The 17,140-nt window shown below is 37.1% G+C and overlaps 1 protein-coding gene across 2 annotated transcripts in view; it reads left to right on the forward strand.

Moving 5' to 3' along the window:
* The window catches only part of LOC115222796 (centriolin-like), a 38,994-nt gene that overhangs the window by 1,905 nt on the left and 19,949 nt on the right, over window positions 1–17,140 (forward strand). The window contains exons 2-15 of one of the 2 annotated variants that reach the window (XM_029793099.2): window positions 347–457; window positions 1,626–1,773; window positions 2,171–2,284; window positions 3,302–3,444; window positions 5,506–5,599; window positions 6,567–7,901; window positions 8,719–8,822; window positions 9,907–9,969; window positions 11,823–11,894; window positions 12,345–12,505; window positions 13,184–13,388; window positions 14,062–14,268; window positions 14,720–14,784; window positions 15,889–16,015. In XM_029793099.2, the coding sequence (XP_029648959.2) occupies window positions 347–457; window positions 1,626–1,773; window positions 2,171–2,284; window positions 3,302–3,444; window positions 5,506–5,599; window positions 6,567–7,901; window positions 8,719–8,822; window positions 9,907–9,969; window positions 11,823–11,894; window positions 12,345–12,505; window positions 13,184–13,388; window positions 14,062–14,268; window positions 14,720–14,784; window positions 15,889–16,015 (2,949 nt within the window). The remainder of the gene's footprint in view (window positions 1–346; window positions 458–1,625; window positions 1,774–2,170; window positions 2,285–3,301; window positions 3,445–5,505; window positions 5,600–6,566; window positions 7,902–8,718; window positions 8,823–9,906; window positions 9,970–11,822; window positions 11,895–12,344; window positions 12,506–13,183; window positions 13,389–14,061; window positions 14,269–14,719; window positions 14,785–15,888; window positions 16,016–17,140) is intronic. The other variant, XM_036511832.1, reaches the window with a different exon arrangement.

A 17,140-nucleotide genomic window follows, 5' to 3' on the forward strand; every position in this document is an offset into this window, starting at 1 on the left:
GGCGAGCTGGCAGAAACGTTAGCATGCTGGGCGAAATGCGTAGCCGTATTTCGTCTGCCGTTATGTTGTGAATTCAAATTCCGCCGAGGTCGACTTTGCCTTTCGTCCTTTCGGGGTCGATAAATTAAGGACCAGTTATGCACTGGGATCGATGTCATCGACTTAATCCCTTTGTCTGTCCTTGTTTGTCCCCTCTATGTTTAGCCCCTTGTGGGCAATAAAGAAATATATATACATACATGTGTGTGTGTGTGTGTGTGTGTGTGTGTGAACAAAGCATGCATCATGTATAATGTATATAACACTTTCAAGATCCTCTTGACAATCCTTGTTTTCCCTGCCCTAGCTCGCTGCCACAGAAGCCCATGCTGCACACTGGGAATCTCAAGCCAAACAACAACAACAACAATATTCTGAAGAATTAAAAGGGAAACATTTGGAAAACAATCTGCATAAAGTAAGTAGAGTAAATAGTCTTAAAAAGTAAAGAGCTCCTTCAGTCATGAATAACCATGGGATTGCACCTAGAAATTTCCCCTCCTAGAAATGAGACTAGGCAAAGTTGTTTATGGAAGACCAGCAGTTGCCCATGCATACCAGCCTCCCTCTCCACACCATTATATGTACATAGGGTAAAGGGTAAAGACTCCCTTCTGTCATGAATGACCATGGGTTTGCACCAAGACAGTTCCCCTTCAAGTCACGAGTCCAGCCAAGGTTGTTTATGGAAGACCAGCCTCTCTTCTCCATGCCATCAATGTTATCCAAAGCAAAGGCAAAGGCTGATACAGCTTGGTACCAGTGACATCACAACTCATTTCTACAGCTGAGTGAACTGGAGCAACGTGAAATAAAGTGTCTTGCTCAAGAACACAACACACAGCCCAGTCCAGGAATCGAACTCATTACCTCATGATTGTGAGCCCAACGCTCTAACCACTGAATCATGTGCCGCCTTCATATGGTCTTAACACCTATGATATAAGCATTCTACAAATGGTGTGGTATTCACAATTTAGTTATCATGATGTACAGGCATTCTACACACTCTACAGTATGTACAGTTTAGCCATCATTGTGCATAGGTATTCTACACTCTATGGAATGGTCATCAATGACATTTCTTCACTGTTCTTGACTCTGGGTTGTCTTTTCAGTTGGATCCCTGCTTTTTCATCTCTCCCTCAATATCCCACCTTGAGAAAAAGCCATCTTCTCCCAAGTCTTATCACTTTTGTATTGTCATTGATGTATTTTGCCTGGCATGCTGGCAATTCTGCCAGCTCACTATCTCAATTATATCCCCATATTGAGATCAAATATTACCAGGGTCAGAATTAGTTGTCATTTATCCTTTGGGAGTAGTGGGTTAGGGTCAGTTCATGGCTGTAGTACTTCAAGTATTTTGTGATATTTACAATCTGGTGGTTCAATTTCTGCTGAGGCCATATCTATCTTTCACCCTTTCAGTGTTAAGTATTGGACGTTAATGCTATTGTCTCACCCTTCCACTCTACTCCCCTAAAAACTCCTGTCCTTGTACCAAAATTAGAAACAGTTATTTGATATCAAATCAACATAACACTAATTAGAATACTCTCTATTATGTTCTTCTCCCACTCCAGGCACAACAACAGGCTTGTATCCAAGTGATTTCTCAAGATCTGGACAATGCCAGGAGAACTGCTGATGACCTCCAGAAACTACTTGATGAACGCCAGAAACAATTGCAGTCAGAACTGGAAAATGCTAACATGTCAGAACAAATGATTGGTCAGTGTATAAATGAATTTTAAGCTATTTACTAATGCTTTTTTTTGTTGATATTGTTACTGCTGCTGTTGTTGTTGTTTATTCCTCACCATGCTATTTGGTCAACTCAGTAAGAGCTGATCTATAATCAAAAGTGTTTCCAACAATGATTGTCCCCACCTTTTCTCAGGAATTGCATAGCTAAAAATATATTTAAGCACTGTGTCTCTACCTTTACAAAACCAAAGGTGTGGTGGTGATTTGAAACCTAACCGCTAGGTAACTGGTCAGACACCACAATCAAGCCGCAATACTTTCATGTGGTCAGTGTATTAAACAACTAATTCTGCGTTCACCTCTTCTGAAGGAAGTTGCCAAAACTGACTACCCATTTGTTTTTCTTTTTGGAATCCTTCAGCTGGTCAAGAAGAAGAACTGAGCCATCTGTATAACATTCTGGAACAACAGCGAGATGAGATCAGTAACTTGAATGGTGCCTTGGATCAACTTTACGGCCAAAACCCAGACGCAAGTATGAAAAAGTTCATTCTGCCCAATATGTACGTATGTATGTATGTATGTATGTATGTATGTATGTATGTATGTATGTATGTGTGAGTGTATGTGTGTATATGTATATATGTATGTACGTATGTGTGTGTGAGTTTGAGCATCTGTGTGTGTGTGTGTGTGTGTGTGAGTGTGAGCATATGTGTGTGTGTGAATGTGAGCGTATGTGTGTGTGTGAATGTATATATGTATGTACGCATGTGTGTGTGTATTTAAGTATGTATATATATATGTACACATGTGCATGTGTGTGTGTATGTATGTATGCAAGCATCTATGTACAAACACACATACATATATATGTGCATATAAATATATAAGCACTGTATTCTTGAGCAACACACTTCATTTCATGTTGCTCCAGTTCATTCAGTTGGCAAACATGAGTAATCCTGTTACAGACCAGTGTCCCATCAAAGGAAGGACTATATACACTGCAGAATCTGAGAAGCTGTTCTTATAAGCCTTTGGCTCATGAATGTTTGTATGATTGTGTACAGAAGAATGTATTAATCAATGAAGTTCCAACTTAATCTGATTTTCACATTTTATTATTTACAATTTTTACAATACTGAAATAAACCAGTGCTTTCATGCAATCATCAGACTTATGTAGTGACAGTCATGTTCCACAACTCTGTGTGTGTGTGTGTGTGCGCGCGCGCTCGCATGTGTGCGTGCGTGTGTGTGTGTGTGTGTGCTTCTTTTAGTTTCCATTGACCAAATGCACTTACAAAGCTTTGGCTAGCCTGGAGTTATAATAGAAGGCACTTGACCATGGTAGTGTGCAGTGGGACTGAACCTAGCACCACATTGCTGGAAAGCAAGCTTCTTAACCATGTAGCCATGTTACACCTATGTAACCTATGTAGCTCACATTTAAATTAACCAATCTTTTTGCATCCTAATTCTGACCTTAAACTAAGGATCCTAACATTTTCAGTAAAGGAAGATTTAGGAATCTTTTTCTTTCTTCCAGGAGGGTCATCTTATGATGCAGAAGTGAACAGACTCCGTGATGAAGTTAACTCTTTGAGAGAGACACTAGCCATGCAATCTTCTTATATGGAAAATATGCCCAAATTTTCAACAGGTACCTCAACAGATCCCCATCTACCTCAGGTTAGTAGCATATATTCTGCTATGGTGTAAGCTGATTCATGATAAGCAGTGAATAAATTTAAAGTTTCAGATCTTTGCCTTTTTATAGTTTCCACATAATAAATGATTTACTTCAGGCAACCAAAATTATAGCAACAGTTCTCCTCACTCTATGACAAAATGCAGGGGCATGGAGCTAAGAATCAAAGGTATCCATTGTCAAAAAATGGTTGAGAACCACTACATTAAAACCTTCTACATATGATGTATCTCAAATAACAATCCAGCTGCTTATTTATCTCTGGATGGATATTCAAAATACATCATTTACAGAAGATTTATTTACTGGATTATAACATATTTGCTGGTTTATAACACATACTTTTTTTTTTATTAAATGTCTCAAAAAATCTCCCCTGTTTGTTTGTATGAAGTTAGGCCTTCCATAAGCTTTTATGCACTAAAGACATTTTTTTCCTGAATATGTGCTGCTGAAATTGGGGTACATCAAACATGCCCATTTGTCTTTTATGCCATCATATAGAGAACATATTTTTCAATGCTTCTAAATTTATGCTTTAAATGTAGATATCACATTAAAATTGTTTTGTCAACCTGTATAGAATCCAATGATAAATACATGTTTTATGGGTTTTTTAAATGAACTTTCAAAGACAACAGTCAGTTCACATAGTTGTGTATGTAGTTGTGTACAATCGTCTTTAATATATTCATGAACACTTGAACATGGAAAGATATATGCTGCAGAAATTGCCTCAAGGGAAAAAATTCTTTTTATAGACTATATTTGTGGAAAACATACCTTTGAGCTATGAATGACATCATCAGACCATAGGATGCATGCATTTCTGTATCATTGTGTGTCATCAGTTGTTGATACAGAATTATTATTTATTGGTTCCAAATTCCAACATGAGGCCCACAATTTTTTTTCTTTTTTTGGTGAGGGGTAAGTTGATTGGGTGGGGAGTAAGTCAATAAAATAAGTACCTGTCAGGTACTTATTTTATCGACCCTGAAAGGATGAAAGGAAAAGTCGACGCCAGTGCCGTTTGAATTCAGAACATAAAGTCAGAAGAAATGCTGCTAAGGATTATGTCCAGTGTGGTCATGATTCTGCCAGCTCACCACCTTTATTGCAACTAAGAACATGTTGTTCTTATATAAGGACAGCGAATGGTACATTTGTTAATGTGCAAGTTGTAACCAATTAAGTGGATGCACACTAAGTTGCATTGAATGAAATACATTTGTGTACAATCATATTTAACATGTTCATTTACACTCAGGCAATGAAAGATATATACTGCAGAAGTTGTCTCAAGAGGAAAAAAATTTTCTTTATAAACAATATATATGAAAACCAAACCTTTGGGCTATGAATAACATCAACCGACTGTTGCACACATGTATTTCTGTATTATTAGGCACTGTTGCACTTCAATGACTACAAAAACTACGTTGTCCTTCATAGCCACTAAGAACAGGCTGTTCTGATAATAGAACGGCAACAGGTACAGTTGCTGATATGTGCAAAGATTTGGCAAGCTATAATTAATTAAGTAGAGGCACACTAAGTAGTGTTAAAAAAACCCACAAAAAACACTTGTTTCAATCATTGGATTGCTAGGGCACCATCTTGAAGTGTTTTAGTCAAATATATTAACCCAAGTACTGGTAAGTATTCTATTGGTCTCTATTGCCAAACTACTTGGTTACAGGGAAATAAACAAACTAACACTGATTGTCAAGTACTTAGTGGTGGTGATGGACAAACATGGACACACACACACACACAATAGGTTTATTTCAGTTTCTGTCAACCAAATGTACTCACAAGACTTTGGTCAGCATCAAGTCAATTGTAGAAAACACTTGCCCAAGGGACTGGACCAGGAACCCTTTACTTAGGAATCAAACTTCTTACCACACAGCCACACTTATTGTATTTAATACACAGTTTTTTCTTTAGGTTTTTTTGTGTTGCTTTGCTTTTTATCCATCATCTTAACTCACTGGACTTCCAAATAGTTTATATATTTCCATAATTATATTCTACAGACACAACCCACTTTACCACAAGTCAGCAACGCTCAATATATCTCTGATGACCCTGGTCATTTTAATGGATTTCAAGCTTTTCCAAGTGACAATGGTAACCTTACTTTTAATGATTTATTATTGTCGTCAATAGTTTTGTAAAAGTCACTACATTCCCCCTATCTCTATATATCTATTGGTCACTGTTGGTTTTGTTGACTGTGCAGAATATACTTCAAGGAGGAGTGAAGTTTAATAAAACTGAAAAATGTCCATTATTTTCACCTGTTCACTTTAAAGAGCAGATCTACTATATTCTACATTGTCTGTATTGTCCAGCAATTTCAGTCAACTGACCTTATAGGAATTATCTCCCTTAATTATCGTGTTTTTTTTAATATTTTAAATACACCTAAAAGTTTTTTTTTTCTACTAATTGTATAGATAATCTCAGTTGACCAAGATTTTTCAGTTCACTACATTGCATAAGGGAAACTATGTTATATTTGTATTTTGTATGTACAACACTGCCTTAAGGCATTTTCACTGTCGTTGTTAAAGTAGCTATCATATTGTATAGGAAGTTACAGTTTGTGTGTGAGGTGAATCTTGCATTTGTGTGTGTGTGTGTGTGTGTTTATATGTGAGTATTTGTTCATATATATGTGTTTGTACATATTTGTCTACATATTGTCATCATCATCATTTAACATCTCTTGTCCATGCTGGTATGGATTGGACAGTGTGGCCAGAGCTGGTAAGCTGGAGGTGGCGGGTGCACCAGATTCCACTCTGATGATATGGTTTCTATGGCTGGATGCCCTTTCTAATGCCAACCAGTTTACAGAGTATATTGGGTGTTTTTACATGGCACTGTATGGGCGCTTTTACATGGCACTACACAGGTGCCTTTTATGTGCTGCCACATGGGCAGTTTTATGTGAGGCTGCATGGACACTTTTATGTGGTACCATCATGTGTGCTTTACACTACTGTATTTATAATTATATGCATATTGTGTATTTAATTTTTATATTTTTTTTACCCATGTATCTCACAAATAATTTAATATCTTTCTTCATCTTTAGACTACCAGATATCACCTTCACCATTCAATCAGACTGCTGCTCCACAAGTGCCTCTAGAACTATCACCAACTCTTCAACAAGTCTCTCCTCCTAAAAACGTATATATCCAACCTCAACCTGTCTCAGTAAACAGTAAAGATAGAAGAATGGATATGGCTTACATACCTTCAAAACAGCCATCAAACTTTGGCAGTATATTGGTGCAACCAGACCATGTAGGGAGTGAGTCAGTGCAGCAATTCACCAATGAAGCAGAACAGTATGATGCACCTGATCACCCAGTACCAGAGAAATCAACAACAGTACATTTGACCCCTCATGCAAACAGAAATTTAGATATTGCTCCTCAAAACCCCTTTCATGCTGATATTATTTCATCTGGTAATTCACCCACTTGGCAGGGTGTAACTACAAAGTTTCCTTCTAATGTTGTAACTTCATCTCCTAAAATTATACAACCATTTCAGACACAGCCAATATTATATGTGGCTTCACCTGAAAAGGCAGACCATAGGAATCACACTCAGGCAGGGGCTATTACACAGAAAATTTCCTCACAACCTGTGAAGAATTCATGTTTATTAACTCCTGGCGTTGAAGAACATTTAATACAACCTGAAAACTCAATGTATCCAGTAAATCCCACTGGAAGTCACTATCAAAATTATAATCCTCTGAAAACAGTATCTTTCAAACAACCATTTGTTCAGTCTACTTCAGAAAGCCATGATACTGCAGATTCAAATTTAACAGGAACCCTTCTGCCTAGACGCCCTATTAGGTTTACTTCAGGATCACAATACAGGGAGCCATATAGACACTCAGTAAATCATCAACCACAGCAACTATATACTGTTACAAACCATCAACCACAGCAGTTATATACTGAAATAGAACAGCAACCACAACAACTATATTCTACAACAAACCAAAGACAGCAACTGTTTAATTCCACAAACTATCAAACACAGCAGCCTCAACCGCTATATAATACAAGCCATCAACCACAACAGGTACATAACACTGCAAGCCATCAACCACAGCAACCATATACTGCATCAAACCATCAACCTCAACAGTTACATGCTGTATCAAGCTATCAGCCTCAGCAGATATTTACAACAGCAAACAATGAACCACAGAAATTATACAGTGTACAAGCACCAATCCACCCTCAAGCACCACCTGATGTCCAGACACATATGCATCCAAGTGGAAACATACAGTACCACACAGCAATTCCTGGCCCCCCAGTGGCTTCAAGTTCTCCGGTCAACCTGCACACAAAAGATTATGGAAGGCAACATGGGAAACAATTTAGTCCAATAAGTAAGTTTTTTAGTATTTTTTTTTGTTGTTTCTGCAATGTAGATTATATGAAATATTGTAGTGAGGTGAAGGTGCTGGATTAATGTTTATCCCATCATTAAAAGTTCAACTTGAATTTGTTCTTATTATCTAAATTTTTTATTTATTTATTTTCTTGCTTTACAATTCATGTGTGGTGAACCATGTATACTCAATTTTATGCATATGCACTTCGGATATGGGAACAGAGTTGGCTCATTTTTAATAATGCAGTACTTTCCAGCGTTCTCCACATTTCATATGATGTAGTTACAGTAAAGGCCCCCTTCGGTCATGAATGACAATGGGATTGCACCTAGAAAGTTCCCTTCCGAGGCATAAGTCCAGGCAAGGTTGTTTATGGAGGACCAGCTGTCATCCATGCATACCAGCCTCCCCTCTCCACGCCACTAATGTTATCCAAAGGAAAGGCAAAGGGGATGATACAGCTTGGTACCAGTGACATCGCAACTCTTTTCTACAGCTGAGTGAACTTGAGCTATGTGCAATAAAGTGTCTTGCTCAAAAACACAACATGCAGCCTGGTCCAGGAATTGAACTTGGAACCTCATGAGTGCAACAGTCTAACCACTGAGCCATGCACCTTCACTATGATGTAGTACACACATTTTATTTTTACTGACCAATGGAAAGATGTCATGAGAAATGATTTGCATATGATTAGCATGTTACACCATTAGCAAAAATTTCATCAGTGCAGTCAGGGTTAAAGCTAAATATAATGTATATAGAATGTATATATTGGGTTATGTTCTTAAGATTTGAAATTCCCTTTCAGAGACTGTTTTGGAATCAAATGTGCAACCTACTTTTCCTTCTAGAACATGCTACCATCCAGAACATGAGGGAATGTTCTGTAATATTCCAGAACACAGCAATTTGGTAAAACTATTAGGCCATTCCTATATTTCCTTTGTTTTGTGTATGTGTGTGTGTGTGTGTGTATGCGCGCGTGTGTGTGTGTGTGCGTGTGTGTGTGTGTGTGTGTGTGTGTATAATTTTATGATTACAAGAGTTATATCTGAGCTTTTTAAAGTTTCCTGCTTTGGTAGTGCAGTAATTGTAAAGGCTTTATAATATGCTATGCATGATCCAGCAATTGGATAGACTTGTGTGGCATATCATGCCTGATCTGACAATCATTATGGTTCATCCATTCAGGTTTTAGAATCTGAACAATTGCCAGGCTGAGGTCTGTATACTAAACAAGCCTGTCTGATTACTATACTATCCAAGCACAGAACTTGAAGTATGGGTGCAGGCATGGCTGTGTGGTAAGAAGTTTGCTTCCCAACCACATGGTTACAGGTTCAGTCCCACTGCATGGCACCTTGGGAAAGTCTCTTCTGCTAAAGTCTTGGGCCAACGAAAGCTTTGTGAGTGGATTTGGCTGGCAGAAACGTTAGCACGTTGGGCGAAATGCTTAGCAGTATTTCGTCTGCCGCTACGTTCAAATTCCGTCATGGTCAACTTTGCCTTTCATCCTTTTGGGGTCAATTAAATAAGTACTGGGGTCGATATAATCGACTTAATCCGTTTGTCTGTCCTTGTTTGTCCCCTCTGTGTGTAGCCCCTTGTGGGCAGTAAAGAAATAAGAAAGTGAAAGAAGACTGTTGTGTATATTTGTGTGTGTGTGTGTGTGTGTCTCCCACTACTGCTCCACAACCAGTATTGGTTTGTGTATGTCCCCATAACTTAGCAGTTTGATAAAAAGAGACTGGTGGAATAATTATCAGGCTTTAAAACAAAAAATAAGTGCTAGGGTCAATTTATTTGGCTGAAAATTCTTCAAGGCAAGAATGTGTTTTAAAATGGTTGACATGATACTTCTATGATGTAAAAACCAGATTGATATGAATGAGCTACTTTTGGTGACACGTTTCAGCATATTGAAACATTAGATAAATTATTATAACCTTGTAGTGATATTGATAAAATGACATTTCTTTTTTTCCTGTTTGGATAGGAACATCTAGTCGACAAACTACAACGGAAGCTGGCTCGATGGAAATCGAGGTTTCAATACCAGGTGAAGTAATTTTTTAAATTTTTTCCAATCCATGGGGAATTCATAGGACCACTGCCTAACTTTAAGTATTCTCCAATGTTTGGTAGATGAAAAATCATTCTCATCCTGGATAGGACACCAGTTTTTTTTTCTTTCTATGTAACATTCCTAGATGACCAGGCAATAATCCAGACCATACTCAGGCGAAGTAATATTTGGTCAACAACTTAGAGGCTAAACTGAATACTTGCAATGGGAAATGATCTCTAAGAGCTATGAACTAACTGTCTGATACTTTATCCATGATTTCCTCTTATATTGGTCATTAACAATTACACAGGAAGTCATCTCTTGCACTATTGAACTATAACAGTGGTCATTTATGCACTGTACAATTACAGAAGTGATAATTGCAGTTGGTAGCAATTTAATCTACTGGTCAGTTAACTGTTGGTGGTCATTTAATTCACTGGTCTGTTGCAGTGACAATTACACTGGTGGTCATTTCATGCACTGTCCAAATATAACAGCAGTCATTTTAGATTCTTTACAGCTCATAGTCATTAAATCTACTGGTCAATTACTGTAGCAATAATCTAATTTGCTGGCCAAATATGGTTGGTAGCAAAATATTTTCCTACTCTATTACTGTTACTGATCATTAACCCTACTGGTAAATCATGTTGGCAGTCATTTAATGGTTCGTCAATTATAGCTGGTGGTCATTTAATTTATTGGTCAGTTACAGTGGTGAGAATTTATTTTACTACTCTCTAACTGCTGGTGGTCATTTTCTATAATGGTCAGTTACAGTTGGTGATCATTTGACATATCAATCAATTATGATTGGTGGTCATTTAATCTACTGGTCAGTTGGTGGTCATCTAATCTACTGGTTAGCTACAGTAGTGGTAATTTATTTTACTACTCTATCCCAGTGATGATCATTAACTCTACTGGTCAATTATAGTGGCAATCATTTAGTGTAGTGGTCAGTTACAGAGTTGGTAATCTATTTTACTGCTCTATTAGTGTTGACCAGTTAGATAATTTACTCTATTGGTCAATTCCAGTGGTGGTCATTTAGTGTACTTATCAATTATAATTTCATATTATTGTTTCCCCCACTGCCTCCTCTATCAAGTAACCATATATTCTGCCATAATGTTCCTTCAAACTAGACCCAATCATATTATGAAAGGGTGCTTTTGATAATATTGCTGAAGGTATATTATTCTAGAAGGAAAAAACAGCATGATCACAGCTGGAATGACTGTATTACTGCTGCTCTAAGGCTGAATAACATTTTTCAGACTTACAAATGTTTTCATCATCATCATTATCAGCATCCTCATTTAATATCTGTTTTTCATACTGGCATGGGCTGGACAGCTTGACAGGAGTTGGTAAGGTCAGGGGCTGAACCAGGTCCCATAGTTTGCTTTGGTATGGTTTCCACAAATGGATGCCCTTCCTAATGCCAACCACTTCAAAGTGTGTACTGGGTACTTTTTACATGGCACCAGTGCTTTTTATGCAGCACAAATGCTTTTTATGTGGCACCAGTGCTTTTTACATGGCACCATCACCAGTGCTTTTATGTGGCACTATCACCAGTACTTTTCACATGGCTCCAGCACCATTGCTTTTTATGTGACACCATCATCAGTGCTTTCTCCATGACACCAGTGTTTTTATGTAACACCAGCACCAGTGCATCTTACGAGGTACCAGCACCAGTGCTTTTATGTGGTCTCCCAAATTTGCTTCAAAGTCACAAGTGAATTGCTTCAAATGAGATGCTGGTTAATAAGATATCCTGTGGCTGCTGTGTTAAACTTCAATTACTTCAATTGTGATATTCCTCCCCACAGATGCAGAGGGAAGAAGCTGATACTTTACAGAAAAAGAGCAAGTTGATGTACAAACTGAAAGAACAGCTGGAGGTAAGATGATACCATCTTCATCATCATCGTTGTCACTAATGTCATCGTCATATTCATCATCAACATCATTGTTGTCATCATTGACAACATCGCTGTTATCATTATTATAATCACCATCATCCTTGATACCTCACCATCTTCATCAATATGATGATCATCATCCACATCATCATCACCATCATCATCACCCTTATCATCATCATCATATTCATCATAAACATCATCATTATCACAACTCCCTCCTTCTTCACTATCCTCCCCCTTCCCTTTTCCTCTTCATCACCACCACCACCACCACCATCATCATCATCATCGTCATCATCATCATCATCATCGTTGTTGCCATAGTCATCTTCATCAGCATCTCTCTCCTTTTTCTGGACCTGTATCCCTTACTGATAGCCTTTCCCTAACAACCTAGTAAACTCTGACCTATCTTGCATATTCTAGGAACGGCGGAATGAGCTGGAAGCTTTGGACTTGGCAATAGAACGTCAAAAGAGGAATCAGGAGAAGATGATGAAGGAGGAGAGACAGCTGATGCGTGACCATAAAGTGGCTAAGGAAGAACTGTTACGTCTACAACAGGCTTCGTCGCAGAACAGGAAACGGTAAACTAGAGCTATACAGTATATGCATCTAACTTTTACTGGCTCTTCTTCTTCTTCTTCTTCTTCTTCTTCTTCTTCTTCTTCTTCTTCTTCTTCTTCTTCTTCTTTTTCTTCTTCTTGAAAAGGAAGGTGTTTCTCTCATAAAAGTTTCAATAAAAGGTGGGTGGATGTAGCAAAGATGGTACACATGAATGATGAAACCACTTTAAGCATGATCCTATAACTCAAAAAAAGAGAGAGAACGCTTTGCTCTCATGTGTTTCTTTCCCTGCCTGAAAGAAACACATGATGCTTTCATTTTTATATCTGTCAAATTTTTTTACAAGGCTTCAGTCAGACCAAGGCTGTAGTTGAAAACACATTACCAAAGTGTTGTACAGTAGAACTGAACCCAAGATCATACAGTTGGGAAGCAACTGAGTGGACTGAGACAACATGAAATAAAGTGTCTTGTTCAAGGACACAATGTGCTGCCTAGAATCAAACTCACAACCTTACAACCTTGAGCCAAATACCCAAACCACTAAGCCATGTGAAGGCACATGGCTTCATATAGTTATATATTAGAGAGAGCTAAGATAATTTCAAGCTTTGTTCTCCCTGAAATATTTCTTGTTGTGTCTTGCTAAACTTCTTTACAACTAAGTTTTACCTATTCTTCTGTTTCTACTTCTCCAGGAAACACATCCCCAACAATTATATAGAAACTGATAGTTCATCTGACTCCAGTTTTGAAGACCGAGAATCTTATAAGAAACAGCTGAAACTTCAAGATGAACTCAAATGCTTGGAAAAGACTCTGTTTAAACGACAGGCCCAGCTAAAGGATGCAGACGCACAACTCAAAGAATACAAACAGAATTTAAATGAGGCAAAATTACAGGTTCAAAGATTCTTAATACAATTTCAGTTGTTGCTTAATCTTGAGGTTTTGGTACTTCTAAGTTTGGACATAATGCTGTAGGCATCCTGAATGGGATGCCAATTCATTGCAGGGTTCAAAGCTGTCTGTCTATCTAACTATCTATTTATTATCTGTCTGCCTACCTGTGTATCTATCTATGTACCTACCTACCTATATATATATATTTTTTTTTTTTACATACAAAATTTAAAGGATTTTGACGTCTATATCTAGCATATTGACCATCCACTTTTAGTGGTCAGTCATTTAAATTTTGTATGTAAAAAATATTTTAATCTTCGGATTTTTTTAATATGCTAGGCCACTGGTTTTAATTGATTAATATCAATTTCTACCCTTATTCAATTTTATATATATATATATATATATATATATATATATATATATATATATATATATATATATATATAATATATATATAATATATCAAGCTCCACTGTCTGTCTTGGCATTGTTTTTTTTATGGCTGGACAGCCTTTCTTCCTAATGCACCACTACAGAGTGGACTAGATGCTTTTTATGTAGCACCAGCACACACACACACATACATATGTATTTGTCTATCTCTCTGTCTTTCTGTTGTCTGCCTCTCAACCTTGAAATTCCATAGCCACATGTTTTTGTCTTTCAGGCTGAAGAAACAGTTAGAAAACATGACAGTGCTTCTTCCTCTTTGCACACTGTCAGGAAAGAGACTCGAGAACTGGAAGAACGTGCAAACAAGGCAGGGCTACAAGTTATCACAGAATCCGGGAACCTGAAGAGGATTAAGACAGAATACAAAGAGATGCAGCAGAAAAAAAGCACATTGGAGAAAGTACTGGCAGATATAAATGTGGTCAGTTGACATATTTGATGTGTTGTGGTGCAGGTCATATAGATTCCGGTTTGATTTGTATAGTGACAGAATGGGCAAGTGTCTTCTACTATGGCTTTGGGTTGACTAATGTCTTGTGAGTAAAATTTGCTGAGTAGAAACTGTATAAAACTCTATTGCGTGCAAGTGTGTATGTATATGTATGTGCATAAGGATACACAGCATAGTTAGGATGACACACATGACTATATATACACACACTGAAACACATGACAATATATACACACATAATGAAACACATGACCATATATACACACACTGAAACATATGACCATATATATACACACACTTTACACCACACAAGGACACATATGGAGACAATGAAAAAGACAACAAAGATGTTGTTGTTGTCATTATTGTTGTCGTTGTCATTCATCATGTTTAAACCATGTACCATCTGTACTTATTTCAGATCATTAGTGAAAAAGATATGGAATTTCGAAAGCTTGATAGTAAAATCCAAACCTCAAATCAAAGGCAAGCATGTTGAATTTTTAAAATATTTTCTGTCTTTTTTTCTTTTGTCTTTTTAATTTGAAAGAACTGTATAATATGGGTTTCAAAATTTGGCACAATGCCAGCAAGTTTGGAGGAGGGTGTGGGTCAATTACATCACCTGCAATGATCAACTGGTACTTATTTTATCACCTCCAAAAGAATGAAAGGCAAAGTCGACCTTGGTGGAATTTGAACTCAGATGAGGTCGACTTAGCCTTTCATCCTTTTGGGGGTCGATAAATTAAGTACCAGTTACGCACTGGGGTCAATGTAATCGACTTAATACCTTTGTCTATCCTTGTTTGTCCCCTCTATGTTTAGCCCCTTGTGGGCAATAAAGAAATAAGAATGTAAAGACAGATGAAAAACTGCTAAGCATTTTGGTTGGCATAGTTAAAATGCTGCCAGAAACCAAATAACTGAATAATATTGTACAGAATACAAACTATTATATTGTGATGAATAAGGTGGTGAACTGGCAGAAATACTTGTATGTAGGACAAAATGCTTAGCAGCATTTTTTCTAGCTCTTTATGTTTTGAGCTAATATACCACCAAGGTCAATTTTGATCTCCATCTTTCTGTGGCAGACAACATATAATACCAATCAAACACTGGGATTGATAAAATCAACTAACTTGTACCCTACTGGCTTTGTGGCTCATCATCATCATCATCGTTTAACCCTTTCGTTACCAACCCGGCTGAAACCGGCTCTGGCTCTGAGTACAAATGTCTTGTTTTCATAAGTTTTGAATTAAAATCTTCCACCAAACCTTAGTCACAATTTATGTTCCTAACACTGGCTGAATGATAACTAAGTTATTTTACTAAATTCTTTGTTAGATTTAAAATAATTGAAAGAAACACAGAGCATCTCAGCAGAAATACGGTAACAAAAGGGTGAACATCCATTTTCCATGCTAGCATGGGTTGGATGGTTCGACTAGGGTCTGGAAAGCCAGGAGGCTGCACCAGACTCCAGTCTTATCTGGCAGTGTTTCTTACAGCTAGATGCCCAAATAATTATTATGAAAAAAGTTTACAAATGAATATATGAAACAGTTTTCTTTTTTATTATAGGCTACAATTGGTGCAGAGAGAGCTGACAGTGACCTCTGAAGCAGAGAGAGAAGCTACAAAGTCTTTGATAAATTCTAAAGAAACATTAGAAAAGACAAAATTGGAGATCAGCAAATTAAGAGAACAGGTATAAACTATTTACTTTTTAACCTTTCGTTGTTGCTTAGAGAGCAAAACATAGCATGTCTTTGGGTAGTGGTCTTTTTAACAGAATTCACTCTGTTGCTAGTATTCAATTCTAATGGTCCCATTAGTACCCTCTCAGCCCATGTTTTCCATGGCTAAGTATAGAAGTAGTATTGCTATTGTTAAGTAGGTTACAAAATTTTTCAGAGAAAATGGGGTGAAACGGGGTCAGATGTTTGTGCTTCCCATGTCTTTCTGTATCTCTTGATGCAATAAAATTATCGTTTATTCATTTATTTATTTTCAAATTCTACTTTTGTACTTTTCTTTTCCTTGAATCCAGAGGCAGGTGAGTGTATATACAAGATATTTCATATGTGTGTATGTGTGCATGTGTATGTGTGTGTGCGTGTGCATGTGCATGTGTACATACATGTACATTGGGGCATCACATTTATCATTATTATTTAATGTTTCTTCCATGTATATTTATTGCATGACATAGTATTTGATATCTTTTGCATGTCATATTGCTTGTGTTCACACCAATTTTTTTATATAGCACTTATAAACACAGTGGCTTACCTTGCATGAATCTTTATTTCATATCACATGGCATGATGCAGTTATATAAGGTTTATATTACTTCATATTATATCATGCACATATTGCATATACACACAGAAAAAAATTCAATGCACACACAGTACACACAATGCACACACAACATACACAAGCTTATGCAAATTTTCACATACAGATACATACCCATACATATATACACACTTACACACATTTTCATGCACTTTTGATGCATTTGTTGTGATAATGTTTTATTGTCACATTTACTATGTGACATTTTTTTCCTAACCCATTTTTGAATGATGTATTAATTAGATAATGTATGTAAGCCTTCGATTACTTTATGTCTTAAATCTTTGCCTGAGCAAAGCATTTTCATAATTTTGTCCTGAATGTTTTTAACACAGTGCTCCAGTATGGCTGCAGTCCTACAACACTAGAGAAATATGTTCTGTGTATCACATGTGGTAAACAGGACAGGCAAAATTGGGAATGTGTATCATATATGATGCTTAGATGCCAGGGAAATAAATATGTCCATGTA

This window comes from Octopus sinensis, linkage group LG21 (genome assembly GCF_006345805.1).
Source record: "Octopus sinensis linkage group LG21, ASM634580v1, whole genome shotgun sequence".
Classification (NCBI taxonomy): domain Eukaryota; kingdom Metazoa; phylum Mollusca; class Cephalopoda; order Octopoda; family Octopodidae; genus Octopus; species Octopus sinensis.